The sequence below is a fragment of the Bolinopsis microptera genome, chromosome 4, assembly GCF_026151205.1.
Source record: "Bolinopsis microptera isolate Bmic1 chromosome 4, MBARI_Bmic_1.0, whole genome shotgun sequence".
Lineage (NCBI taxonomy): Eukaryota > Metazoa > Ctenophora > Tentaculata > Lobata > Bolinopsidae > Bolinopsis > Bolinopsis microptera.
This window is the reverse complement of record NC_087075.1, coordinates 7,887,674-7,902,498: the sequence shown is the minus strand read 5'-3', so window position 1 is coordinate 7,902,498 and position 14,825 is coordinate 7,887,674. Positions and strand designations below refer to the sequence as shown.

General features: G+C 42.4%; 1 protein-coding gene and 1 long non-coding RNA gene across 2 annotated transcripts; one reads left to right on the top strand and one right to left on the bottom strand.

Annotated features, from left to right (window-relative positions):
- Nucleotides 1–487: 487 nt before the first annotated feature.
- On the bottom strand, nucleotides 488–1,429 carry LOC134813741 (uncharacterized). Its single transcript, XR_010160062.1, has 3 exons — nucleotides 1,361–1,429; nucleotides 779–947; nucleotides 488–635 (listed from the first exon to the last, which is right to left on the bottom strand). It is a non-coding gene; the product is annotated as an uncharacterized LOC134813741 (long non-coding RNA).
- A 7,217-nt stretch (nucleotides 1,430–8,646) lies between these two features.
- On the top strand, nucleotides 8,647–9,968 carry LOC134813766 (uncharacterized). Its single transcript, XM_063821646.1, has 3 exons — nucleotides 8,647–8,674; nucleotides 8,886–9,542; nucleotides 9,955–9,968. The coding sequence occupies exons 1-3, from the start codon at nucleotides 8,647–8,649 to the stop codon at nucleotides 9,966–9,968; spliced, it is 699 nt and encodes a 232-aa protein (XP_063677716.1).
- Nucleotides 9,969–14,825: the final 4,857 nt, after the last annotated feature.

Genomic DNA, 14,825 nt, shown 5'->3' with positions numbered 1-14,825 from the left:
GCTACAAGTAGAGCACCTTAAATCTGGATTTTGGGCATGTTCAGGGTATTTGGCTAAATTGGGCCTAATTTGGACCAAATATGGGCGTGGCTGCACCCTTAAGAAGCAAAACGATGGGTAAACCATGTCAGTTTACTAAGTGAAACGTTGATTCTTATGCTATGATTGTAGGTATGTAGCAGGTATGTGGCAGTGACATTCTATAGCTATTATTATTGTGAACTATACCCTAGCTGAAACATTTCAGTTAATCTACTGAAATCCATGGATCAAGTCACTTAGATCTGCCGGTCAAGAAATAAGAATGGTTACATCTAGATCTGCCCCCTTTCTATTATGTGAACAGATGTAGAACAGATGTAGATGCAGTAAAATGTGTGGGAGTTATTTGATAAATTTGCTTTACAATTAGTCAAGATAACAAAGTGAAACGACCAGCTAATTTAAATTAAACAGTATTAAACTATTGTACAAGAGATGTGGTCGTCTGTTGCCCTCCCATTACTCTGACTACACGTAGTTAACCAACAGAGCAAGTTCCTCTGCAGCTGTTATTCTTTACTTTCTCACAGTCGGAGTCTATCATGCAGGCAGAGTCTGCCCCACTTGACCAACACCATTCAATGTGCGGATAACTGAAATTAGTAGTAATTAGTAATGAGTAATTAGTATTTAGCAATAAGTTGTAATAAAATTGTTGGAAGCATGGTATCGATAATATAATGTCATAATTGGAAGATACAATATTAATTTATGTAAAATAATGTTAAAACCCCACCCAGTATGACATGTGCCGGGGGGACCATCCCAAATCATCTCGCTCAAACCATTACACTGACTCCAACAATACCCCTTGTGGCAACCATAGTAACAGAGGTTATCTTTGTTACACGTGTAGTCGTCCACAAATTGGAGGTTGCAGGTTTCGTACTGCTGTGTTTCAGTTACTGCGGGGATAAATCTGTTTACCTTCTTTCTGACCCTGACCCTGACCCTGACCCTGACCCTGACCCTGACCCTGACCCTGACCCTGACCCTGACCCTGACCCTGACCCTGACCCTGACCCTGACCCTGACCCTGACCCTGACCCTGACCCTGACCCTGACCCTGACCCTGACCCTGACCCTGACCGCCTGACCCTGACCCTGACCCCCTGACCCTGGCCCCTGACCCTGACCCCCTGACCCAGACCCCCTGACCCTGACCCTGATCCCCTGACCCTGACCCTGACACCCTGACCCTGACCCCCCGGACCCCCTGACTCCCTCACAAGAATTAATAATAGGATCAGTCTGAACAATTAATAGGAAACTACATACTTTAAATGCATCCAATAAGTATAAAATACGAATTTCTTACCTGCTAAAATAGCAATTGCGATTAGAATTATTCGAAGCATCGCTAAATTTGTCAATCTAGAAATGAAAACTGTTTGGAGCTATAATGTCAGTTCAAAATCTTATTTAAAAATAGGATGTCGACAGATGCAATGAAATTGTTGAGAGTTTTGCGAACAAAAGAAAAATGAGAATCTAGCTACAGTACAACACCACTTGATTTCATTTTCACTTCTAGTTCATTTGATTTGAACTCGATTAAACTGATTTAAACTTGATTAAATTGATTTATTGGACAGGTTTAGATTTGAAAACTCTATTATAATGCAGTGCAATGCAGTGGCCATGGATGCCTTGCATTTTAGTTTATTAATATTGTCTCATGTCTGAACGATAAGACAAGAAACCAAAGTAAAACGAACTATTCATTTCAACAACAGCAAATACGAATTATAAATGGAATGTTGAATCTGATCTCATGACGTCATATGACATATCATGACGTCACCACTCTGACGTCACGTTTTAACCAACAGAGCAGGCGCCGCTACAACTGTTCTTATTCACTTTCAAACAGTCGGAGTCTACATTACAGGTTGTGTCTTCCCCGCTCGAATAGCACCACTCAATTGGGTTAAAACTGAAATTTGTAACAAATAGTAATTAGTAATTAGAATTAATTTCTGAAATTAGGATAGGAAGTGAATAGAAATACCAGTTCGTTCTGAATATGTGACAACAAATTATATTATGTGGTGCGTATTTGACTATTTGATGTGTATTGTGTAGTTTCTGAAGTGAGTACCTCGTTCAAAACTTGCATCAAACTTAACCTTAGCAGTCACTCACTTAGCAGTCACTCACTTAGCAGTCACTCAAGGATGGCTTAATAGCAATAACATCGGCTGATAAGGGCGGTGCGATAATCATTGTCACCCCTCAGATAATCAAGGATATCACTACTGCCAAAGTTGAGGACCCTTTGAGATACAGACCTTTGCAAACTGATCCTACTGGATCTTTGAGAGGGAGGTTGTTAGAGCTGTGGTCATCTGGTTTGGAGCGGAAGTATGTAAGTGGTGAACAGTCTAAGTGTGTGGTTGGTTTGATTCAGAAGTCTGATCGGGACACTCTTTCACAGAGCACTTCAGATCTAGTCAAGCCCGATATTCCGTATGGTTACCCATTACTGAAAATTCACAAGCTGACTGAGACTGAAATTAGAGAGAAAAAGATTCCACCCAGTCGATTCGTGACTGATCTCTCTAGAGGAGTAACTGCAAGATCAGATAAGTTTGTTGTTTGGAAGTGGTTGGGACCTCTTGCCAGGGATTACTGTATAGATCTTGTTAAAGATTCAACTGCAGCTCTCATAAAACTCGAGGAATTGGCAGCTTCCGGACAAGTAGTCGATACTTGGATCAGCTTCAGTATTGATATTGTTTCTCTATACGATTCTCTGCAACATAGCTTGGTGATGTCAGCCTTAGATGATGCTATGGAGTCGTGTAGACCAGATTGGTCTGAGGAGTTCAGGACTTGGCTGAAGGGACTGATACAGCTTAGTTTTGATTCGGCAGTCTTGAAGAATGCAGACAACTGGTATGAGGTCGTTAACGGTGTACCCACTGGAGGTATCAATTCAGTGGATTGCGGTAACATTGCTTTGTTCTTTGTCCTAAAGAGTCTGGTTTACGACCCGGTTGTTAGACCAGAGGAGCTCAAGAACCTTGATCGGTTTGTGGATGATATTTCGGGCCAAGGTATGTGGAGAGGTTCTATGATTGGTTTTGAAGAATGGGTAGGGTCATTACGCAGTAAGATGGTTGATAACTATGGCTTAGATATTACATACGAAGTGAAACCAATCACGGAGTTCACTCAGTTCCTGGACATTCAGTACAAGTTTGTTGGAGGGAGACTCACAACAGATCTGTTTAGGAAACCTACTGACGCCAACAGGTATCTTGAATTCTCAAGTTTCCATCCACGACATACCTTCCGGAGTATAGTCTTCTCACAGGCACTTCGATACAGAAGGATAATCAATGATGACGTCTTGCTGGATGAGAGATTGGCAGAGCTTCAGTTGTTTTTTGAACGGTCTTCATATCCTACTGATATGGTGAGAGAGGTCATCAGTGATGTCAGATCGATACCAAGAACTTTACAGTACAAGGCAAAGGATCAGGGTCCCCCTTCTTTCACACCATGGATTGTTACATTCGGTGCGGGCTATGAGGAAACCAAGGAAAAGGCTAAAGAGGCCAGTAACATCATCTCAAATAGCCGTACATGGAGCAGTGAGAACCCTGAGAGGATCCCTAAACTCCAAGTGGTGACCAGGCGAGCCCCTAACTTAAAGGACACTTTATTCAAGAGAAAGAAGCTTGCCTTAGGTTCAGAGTCAAGAACAACTGACCCATGCACCAAACCTGGTGAGAAGAAGAAAGGCAGACCCTGCCAAACTTGTCACCTTGTTAGTGGCAATTCCATGGTCTCCAATAATGGACACTCAGTCAGAACTCAAGGTGGTAACTGTAAGACACGCAACATTGTGTACGGCGCGACGTGCAAACTTTGTACTGTTAATAACGTATACGTGGGAAAAACAGTCACCAGCCTCAGCCAACGTGTGAATGGTCATCGCAGTAAATATTATGAGATTTTAGAGGCGAGTAGTAAGGGGAATGTTGAGAGCCACAGAGATTTTGATGACGAGAATGTTTTAGGGGCACATCTTTTTTCAGTTCATAATTTGAGGGAGAGATCTGATTTCAATGAAAGTTTCCATTTTGATATTTTGTGTTCTACATCCCCAGATAATATTAGAAAGTCAGAACAGTTTTATATTAACAAATTGAAGACACTTTATCCGTTTGGCCTGAACAATGTGAATTCCGTTTCTGGAAGCTAATTTTTCATGGTGTCCCGAATTTTATTTTTAAATCGTCCATTTTTTGTTTATATATGCAGTCTATCAATTTTTGAATTGCGTCTTTTTGATTTAATGAACTACTGCAGACTCCACATTATTATAGTATATGCCATTAATTTTGTTCCGATTTTTAACTATTCCATTTTTACGAGATGCTAAATTAATTTTTTGAGACTTTACTACATTTTTGATGAGAATTTTTGACATTTTCAAACTAACCATTGATATTCTCAGATTATGTGACTGATTAAATGCTGAAGATAAAAGAAATATATTCATTTTGCTAAGATTATGTTTGCGTTTCATTGCTCAACAGCTGTTCGAAGGATCAAATATAAGATAAGGCAGTCACTCAATAGTCGATTAAGTATCATGTGGGTGAGGGTGAGATTAATGTTGATGATAAAACTTATGAAAAATTCGATGAGTTTATAATAATACATTTAAACATGTGTAAAGAAGAAACATACTCAGTATGGCACGTGCCGGGGGGACCATCCCACGTGATGGCCCCCACAGCATTACACTGACTCCAGCAATGTCCCTTGTTGCACCCGTAGAAACACAGGTTGGACTTGTCACACGAGTATTTACGAAAGTACATCATGTTACACGTGAGATACTGTATGTAGGTCTCAGCTCCTGTGGGGAGGGAGTTATATCTGGGGGGGGGGGGGGGGTATATATCTGTTAACAGGGGGGAGGGAGTTATATCTGTTAACGTGGGGGGAGGGGGGGGGTATCTTATCTCGTGCTAAAACCCTGACCCTGACCCTGACCCTGACCCTGACCCTGACCCTGACCCTGACCCTGACCCTGACCCTGACCCTGACCCTGACCCTGACCCTGACCCTGACCCTGACCCTGACCCTGACCCTGACCCTGATCCTGACCCTGACCCTGACCCTGACCCTGACCCTGACCCTGATCCTGACCCTGACCCTGACCCTGACCCTGACAGCTATTCCATGTGTTTATAACACGTGCCTTAAATTCTCTGTTCACAAGTGACGAAAATCGTACAAGGAGCCGGCTCCTTGTACGGGGGTTTGTCCCTGACCCTGACCCTGACCCTAACCCTGATCCTGACCCTGACCCTGACCCTGACCCTGATCCTGGCCCTGATCCTGACCCTGACCCTGATCCTGATCCTGACCCTGATCCTGACCCTGACCCTGATCCTGACCCTGACCCTGACCCTGACCCTGACCCTGACCCTGACCCTGACCCTGACCCTGACTCATGACCAGGGCACGTGGTACAAGCGCAAGACAAACCACGGGGTGTCAGGTTTTTGGTCACAAGTGACGAAAATCGTACAAAGAGTCGGCTCCTTGTACGGTCCTCCTACCCCCAATGTAAACCCCCGTACTTTGAGCCCCATGATCGTACTTTGAGCCCCCACGTGACAAGGACACGAGAAAACGTGGTAATATCACGTGAAAAGTCATATGACTCGATCGTACTTTGAGCCTCTAACATCGTACTTTGAGCCTCTAGCATCGTACTTTGAGCCTCTAGCATCGTACTTTGAGCCTCTATCATCGTACTTTGAGCCGGCTCGTTGTACGATTTCCAAACGGCCGATACCAGCTATTCCATGTGTTTATAACACGTGCCTTAAATTCTCTGTTCACAAGTGACGAAAATCGTACAAGGAGCCGGCTCCTTGTACGGGGGTTTGTCCCTGACCCTGACCCTGACCCTAACCCTGACCCTGACCCTGACCCTGACCCTGACCCTGACCCTGACCCTGACCCTGACCCTGACCCTGACCCTGACCCTGACCCTGACCCTGACCAAAACCCTGACCCTAACCCTGACCCTGACTCTGACCCTGACCCTGACCCTGACCCTGACCCTGACCCTGACCCTGACCCTAACTCTGACCCTGACCCTGACCCTGACCCTGACCCTAACCCTGACCCTGACTCTGACCCTGACCCTGACCCTGACCCTAACTCTGACCCTGACCCTGACCCTGACCTCGACCATACTAAAGCTCGAGGCTCTGTGGGGTTGATGAATTTTTGTTTGAAAATTAATAATAAGATTAATCCAAAATATTAAGGGAAAAAACTTTTAATGCATCCAACAAGATAAATGAGACTTTTTCTTACCTGCTAAGATAGCAATTGTGATAAGGATTATTCGAAGCATTGCTAAAATTTGTCAATCTAGAAATGAAAACTGTTTGGAGCGGACTCTATTTAAGAGTTTGATTGAGAATAGTTTGTCGGCAGATGCGATGAAATTTGTGAGAATTCGACGAACAAAAGAGGTGAGAGAATCTGAAAATAGTTTAGCATTTCTTAATTTGGTTTCCACTTGCAGTTTTTCCAATTAAACTCGATTTAGTTTAAATTGTATTGATTGGGAAGCTTTAGATTTGATAATGAGATTAAGATACAATGGCCATAGGTTCTACAATAAAACTTCAAAACGTGATTGATATGTCACGGGTCTGGGACTCTAAGAGCGGCAAGAAAACTTTGTTTTCAATCAATATTATTTAACACTCGACCTCTGCCGACGGAAAACTAAGGACCTGTCAATTTTACCTAGTTAACTGATTAACATGCTAGCTTGGGAAATCCAATCAACTGCGACAACTAAGAAACAATCATTACATATCCCCGACAACTAAGAACCTCTGGAGATACTTTAAACTTTTAAACATTCCATGTGCCGTGCAGATCCGGACGCCGTGGCTCTACTGCGTTGTACCACCCGAGCGAGGGATTCCATGTTCGGTAGCGTCTGATTAGCTTCTGAGGTTGAGTAGCTGTGTATTATGAAGTGTATTAAGAAGTGTTCAAGGTCTCGGCATGTGTTCACATAACGGCCGTGAGCCGGGTCCGGAAGGGGCTGGTTCTCGTATCCAAGGACGTGAGCCGTGCATGCAATGGGAGTGATACGAGGCATACAATCACAAGTACGAGAGTTGATCAGCTGTTAATATACAACCGCACTCCTGGTACATATATATTGAAACATGAAGAGTATCGTTTTCAGTTCAACATGCCTGATTGCCTGCTTTCTCCAAATTCATCGAAGGACATGGAGGATCTCAACAGCTGGTGGACATGGACGGATACATCTACTCCAGAAAGAAGCCTAAAGATACAGACCTCTACTCTGCTTGGCGATGCTGGAAGAACAACCCTCCTAACATGTGTTTCTGTTATGCCTACCTCACCCTGTCAGATAACTCCTTAACTCTTTGGTTGTCCGGCTGTTAGGATTGTTAGAATATGGATCATATCACAAATGATTCGTCATCGATTTGGCCATGAGATGTGATACCTGTGGGAGCCCGGAATGAGAGATTCTTAGTTGTCGGTCACCGGGTCACCGCCTCTGCCTGATCCAGAGGATGTCACCATTTTACCTTCACACAGACATCAAACGCGTAAGAAGATGACGATCAGACCTCGTTACAATCTTATTCAAATTTTAATAACTTACTCAAGCAAGTCAGTCCCTCACCTTTATGTTATTAACGGGTCTGGACTCGTCGGACGTTGAATGTCCCTGCTTGCAAGGCTCGTTATAACGATCTGCTCTTCCAATGCCCAACTTGATAAGTTGATAATTCGTCACCTACAAATGAAAAGGGCCTCAGTCGACTTAAGCCCTTTTAAATTGCAACACGGCTACTCGATATTCTGGGGTACCATACCTACATGGTCCCAAAATAGTCATCTGTTGAAATTTGATTTTATTTTAATCGGCTTATGTCCACTACTGAATATAGTACTATAGTACTGTGACTCTTTGGATATTATTAAATTTAAAAGGCCTGGAAAGCTTTAAAATTAATCAAAAGGGCCTATCTTGACAGAAGCCCTTTTCGATTCCTGCTGGATAGCTTTAAATAGAGATTAAAGCCTATGTGAACTAAACTATTTTTTAAAAGGGCCTAAGTCGAAATTGAATCAGAGTTTTAAAATAGCCAAAGTTAGTATGGGAATTTCTTTTGCTGTAAGTCACCTCTGACCTCAGCTAGGTCCATACCCTATATGGATATTGGATTTGCATAAAAACATGCCTGAGTACAATCTATTCTCACTCAAAGTCTTAAATAGAGTCGGCTTCAAACAGTTTTCATTTCCAGGAGAAATCAATTATTTCACTAGACACTTTTTCCAATCACTTTTGAGAAGTATGCTGAGGCAATTAATGAGTCATTTAGTGGGAACAGATACATAAGTTCAATAGGACAAGGTATTGTGACTCCTCTACAGAAGCCCGGTAAACCTAAAGGTCCCCTCACAAGCCTTAGACCACTTACACTGTTAAACGGATCGAGGAAGATGCTCACTCAAATTGCCCTAAAACGGGTTGAGAGTAGAATTGACAACTACACCATGCCATGGCAGAGTGCTTACAAGAGAGGTAGGAGCTGCTCTGACATTGTGTGGGCTCAGAGAATGCTTATATCTGTTGTGATGAGGAAGAAATGGACATTTAGCAAAATGGGTATTGATATGAGTAGAGCTTTTGATACCGTAAAAAGGGATACTATCATCAATGTTTTGAAGGATGCTGGTTGTTCGGAGGACGACATTCGCTTAGTTCAATACCTTCTATCGAATACTCTCCTTAGAGTTCGTGTTAACTCCTCACTGTCGGAAGAGTTTGAAAGTTTACTCGGAGCCTTTCAAGGTGACAGTTTATACTTTATCTGGAAAGCTATTCACACTTATTCTTGCAGCAGCCTTACACCACCTCAGAGCTGTATCCGGGAGACCAAACCCACCAGTATCAGAACTAGGTTTTCCTACTGAGTGGGAATATTCAGACGATTGTGACTTTGCTGACGAGGACATCGAGAAACTGAGAATTTTCCTTCCTACAGCGAAGGAGATTCTCAAAGACTGGAACCTCCAAGTAAACGAAAGTAAAACTGAATTCAGTACCTTCTACCTGGCGAAAAAATCTGATAAAGACACAAACGGTCAGCCATTAGCTAATAACGAACCATGGCGAAGTAACAAGTCACTAGGTTCCTTACTCTGCACTGAGAAGGACATTCAAAGAAGGAGAATCCTAGCTGAGATTGCTTTTAAGAACTTTGGAAAAGTATGGTTGTCCGGTAAGAAAATTTCCCTTGAAAGAAAGCTGAAGTTATATGATGCTCAAGTTGTATCTGTATTGATTTACAACTCAAATAGTTGGAGTCCTAAGAAAGCAACCATGGAGAAAATGGACACACTCCATCGTAGACACCTCAGGTCCATTTTAAACATCAAATGGCCTAAAGGTATGATAAGCAACAAAGCATTGTATGAACGGTGCAAAGTTGAAAAGTTATCCAAGCGTATTGAACACCAGCGGTGGAAGATGTTTGGACACATTCTCAGGAGTATGGAGAACACCCCAGCCCAAACGGCTCTCTCTTTTGCAATTGAATCAGATAATTTATTCATTGGTAGATTGGGGAGACCTAGAATGAACTTGTTATCGGTTTTAAGAAGTGATTTAAGTAGTAGAAATTTGCAAATGGAAAACTTGCATGAATTGAACGAAATTAGAGATATAGCTGCATGCAACAGATGTTGGGAAAATCTTTTTCAAGGGTACAGTTTACCGCATTAGGGTATTTTTAAGAATCATTTTTGTCGGTAAGATCCTGTTTTATAATAATAATAATAATAGACACTTTTTCTATGTAGGTGACGACTTATGAATTTCTATGCGCAATTGCTTTCTACTTCACTATGGCCATCTGAAGGGATCATTATGACGATCTACTCTGCCGTAGGTATTTAATCTTATTCTTGACTATATCAGGTAAAATCATTATTATAAAGAATAAATAGCAAAGGAACCAATACTGACCCCCTGGGAAACACCAATAACACGTGTTTCACCTCAAGCCATTGTCCTTCTTATACACACACCCGCATAGTTCTTTCTGTAAAAAAGTCTTTTATAACATCTACAACTTTTCCTTTGACCCCAAACCCCTCCAATTTAGATAAAAGAACTACAGTGGGGTGACAGTGTCAAAGGCCTTACAAAATCAAAATACAGTAGGTTCAACAGGATCACCTTCATCTAAAATTCAAGAATATAAACGGATGACTGAGAGGGAAGAGGAGGAGGAGGAGGAGGACTGAGGAGGACTGAGAAGGAGGAGGAGGAGGAGGAGGACTGAATAGGAGGAGGAGGAGGAGGGGGACTGGGGGAGGACTGAGGAGGAGGATGGAGGACTGAGGAGAAGGATGAGGAGGAGGACTAAGGAGGACTGAGGACTGAGGAGGAAGAGGAGGAGGATGAAGAGGAGGAGGAGGACCCAGGAGGAGGACCCAGGAGGAGGACTCAGGAGGAGGAGGAGGACTGGGGAGGAGGAGGACTGATGAGGAGGACTGAGGACGAGGAGGAGGAGTAGGAGGAGGACTGAGGAGGGGAGGAGGAAGAGGACTGAGGAAGATCAGGAAGACCCAGGGGGAGGAGGAGGAAAAGTAGGAGGAGGAAGCATCTAAATGTTATTTCCATTTTTGTCCGTTTTTGTCCATTTTTGTCCGTTTTTGTCCGCTCTATTTTTTGTCCGTTTTGAAAATATAGGGTACCGAACGGACAAAAAACATGATCCCCCTATAACAGCAAAAATTGAACATTTTATTAAGCAATTTAGGTGTCCATTAATGTCCGCCTATGTCCGCCTATGTCTGCCTATGTCCGCCTATGTCCGCCTATGTCCGTCTATGTCCGCCTATGTCCTGTCCTTTTTGGATTCTATGAGACAAGCGGGCATAGACGGACGTGACACCCCCCCCCCCCCAGTAGTAAAAGTAGCCAATTCAATTTGTTGGCTCTATATTAATATCTAAATCTGATATTTTAACTATACAACCACTTTTTATCCCTCTTTCTCCTCTAAGAGCAATAATTGTCGTTCTTAATAAGTCAAATCTTATTCTTTTCCTGATAAAAGTCATCGCTTCACTCTATCTTTGGCTTGATTTTCTAGACATTCTATCAGCTAACTTTTTGAAGAACGTATTTGCTTCTCTTCCCATTCCACCTGTTGTTGATAGGACTATTGGTGTAAATGTTCCATGTTCCACCTCGACAATCCTTTTGTTGTACATGTTTTTCTTCTGTCTCTCATGGCTAGTGTACATACTCATTGGAGATCCAAGAGCCTTATTGGAAGGAGCTTGAGCATGAAATACTCTTACATCTAAAAATGCCCTTTCCAATGGGTTCCATACACTCCTAGCACTAACATCTAACCTAGCTCCATCTGCTTTGTTGGCCCCTGCAGGAAGTTCTCTCCCATTGACAGGGATAAGGAGAGGTTCAGTGGTAACATCTTTACAGCCAGCAGTTTCTAAGAGCTCTGCTAACACATCTCTCAATGAATTGTGGCGGAGAGATCTACATACCCACCCCTTTTGCATATTAATGAGTGATTTATTGAGTTGTCACTTCCACATACACATTTTCTTGCAGCATCTTTTATTCCAAAGTTGTGCCTAAGAGCTAGGGCGTCATTGAATTCTTGCTTGTTGAGACAGAATCCGAATGATTTGAGTGGGAGTGATGAAAGCCAGGAACTTGCCCCTTTCTCTGATGTAAGATCTAATTGCAATTTTTGGGTTTCATTCAGGTCTTTTGTAACCTCATATTTTCTCTCCTTGAAAAACTCTATCCTTGATTTTCGGATTTGGGTCTTGATCTCTACAAGTTTTTCCTGATTATCATAAAAATCTGGGTGTTGATTGTATATTGCTTCTGTAAGATCTGATGTTACTTGGCATGAGTACTTGTATTCTAGGTCAGACATCAAACTAAGGTCACATAGACCTCCTTCTTTGACTGGTAATGCAAAGAGTTCTCTGCTAGTTTGGTCGGTTCCAAAAGATCTATCCAATATTGCTGGTATAAGGGATTGTTGAATTTTGTATTTTAGTCCTTTAAGGTATTGACAAAAAAAAGGGGGGGGGGACCCCCAACCCATGTAGCTGAGACACTTCACAGCAAGTATACCAAAGTAGCTCTTGCTTGTGAATGGTGCGTCAACTACCCGCCGAAGCGGTGGGTTGTCCGTAAAATTATATACAACATAAAATAGTACAGTAAAATATCAAAATTTACATAAACAAATCTAGGAGACCTCCAAGCTCGTCTTCTGGGGGATGAGGTTGAAGGAAATGTCTAGCAGTTCAAGATGCTGGGCCGTTGATCTTCCTCTGATTCCTCTTAATGCAATGAGTGTACTAGGAAAGAAAAATTTTTTAGGAAAGAAAAATTTTATTTACCACAAATAATCAATACATAATGTTATATTCATAAATAAATTCAAATTTCAAACACATATACAGTACGCCGCGCACGTGAGTGCGCGGCGCGGCACAGTAACGCATTGCGCTACAACGTGCAATCCAAACAATACAATAATTTACTGAAAAACGCGGCGCGCGCCGAGTTGGACTTTTATCTATATAGTATATATTATATATATACATCTAATTTTTTTATTTTATTATATATTGATTTTGACCTATTTTTGGTATGTTATTATATTAGCCCTGCATACTCGTCCTATGTCAAGAAGAATCCAGATTATACTGCCAATACCTTCTCTGCTCTTGACTCTGTCTGTACCACTTCTACGCCATGAACGATACACCCACTGACTCTTCTCAATCTGTTCCGGACCAGACTTCAAGTACTACGGTTCCGGATCAGACTACACCTGCACCCACGACTCCTACCATTATGGTGGAAATTGACGAAGTACTGAAGGATGTTGAAAATATAATTCTTTCAGAATACCACGAATCAGAGGAAAATAAAGATTGTAGCAGCCTCCTTAGTTTCTTCTCAGGGTCTACCCCCCTTGACAACTTCCTGTTGACTCACTCGCAGAGCCTGCGCTCAGAGGTAGATATCATTAAGCTCAACATCTGTAACATTCTAAAACTTGATGTGAACAAATTTGCAATCATAACGCCATCTATGGTTAAGAGCTGCCCATCTCTTAAAAAACTCACCTTAGCAGAGGGTCTACTATCCCTGCTTGGCCTTGCAGAAAATGTCTGTGCTGTAATAAGTGGCAAGAGATGTGACCACGAGGTTAAGTCCCCTTCTTATTTGTCAGCCCCCTCCAGCATTCCAATGGGTCATACTACTTCTAACGAAAGCTCTATACACAAGTCCTTAGAAGATATTCAAACATCCATTAAAAACTTGAAAGACAATGATAGCCACCTTAGGACTCTTGACTCCATAAACACCAAGCTTGCTGAGCTCAAAGTTGATATTAACTGTTTCAAAAACAGCAGATCCTCAAACGTATCCACTCCTGACCTGCCCATGCCTCCTTTTATCATAGGGCCACCAGCAGCCTGTGAAACAGACCATGAACAGCTCCTGCTAGATGCACAGAAGCCTTCAAGTGCAGACGACCCTAAGTCTAAGCACATCATGTCTTATTTACCAGAATTCATTGATACAACCTTGAACTCTCAGCTATTAGATTTCCTTGCTGAACAGAACGATGATTTTGTCAAGAACACAGAAAACGGGCATGGAGTTATAAGCTTTGGTGAACGATATGATTACCCCGGGGCAAAAGCTGCTAAGCCCATATCAGAAGACCTGCCTGAAGTTCTTGCTGAACTTGCCTCAAGGATAAAGAAGCTTTGCCCTGAAACAGTTATTAATCAATGCCTGATCAACCGGTACAATGATGAGAGCAGTTTTCTCCCTAAACACTCGGATAACGAGAACTCGCTTGTGCATGATAGTTCGATTTTCACTGTATCGTTAGGAAGCCAGTGTTCAGTTAAGTTCTCAATGAAAGGATCAGAAAGTGGGGAAGTCATTGAGACAATAGAGGGACGCAGTCTATATATCATGAGCAAGCAGTCTCAGTTCCTCTGGGACCACAGAATAGATAAGAGCAGTGAAAGGAGGGACGTGAGATTCAGTATAACATTCCGCTACGTGAGCAGCAGTAGCAATGCAACATTGATTATTGGTGACTCAAATACCCGGTTCCTCCGATTTGGTGCTGGAAAAGGGACATTCGGTCACAAACTGCCTGGAAAAAGACTTGAATGCTTCACAATAGATCAGTTAGACCCTGCCCTTTGTGTAGGATATAAGAATGTTGTAGTACACTGTGGTGTAAATAATATTAAGAGGGGAGGGGGTGATGTTAAACACTGGGCTAATGAGCTGACGAAGAAGCTCACGAATATTTGTGAAATTTGTCCTTACTCTAAAGTTATAGTTTCACCAATCCTACCAACTAGGTCCTCCTGGCTAAATGAGAGAGCCATGGAGTTTAATAGTATATTGTTTGGGTACTGTAATACCAACGCTAGAATAGGAAATTTAGATTTTGATAGTTTTGTCGATGAGGAGGGTCTACTGAACAAACAGTTTTGTAGGTACAAGAAGCCGGATGACCCAATCCACCTGGGGTCAAGCGGTATCTTCAAACTCTCCCGGGCAATTGCCCATAAGATTCTAGGTAGCCCCGTTGATGGGAGGTTGTTCAGTGATGTTACCAAGGCCCAAAATAGAT

What these genes read in the sequence shown, in the direction of transcription:
- LOC134813766 (XM_063821646.1), top strand. Translation starts at nt 8,647, where the DNA reads ATGCCATGGCAGAGTGCTTACAAGAGAG. An exon ending in GCAGAGTGCTTACAAGAGAG is followed by an intron (nt 8,675 to 8,885) that starts GTAGGAGCTGCT and finishes TACTCTCCTTAG; the next exon opens with AGTTCGTGTTAACTCCTCAC.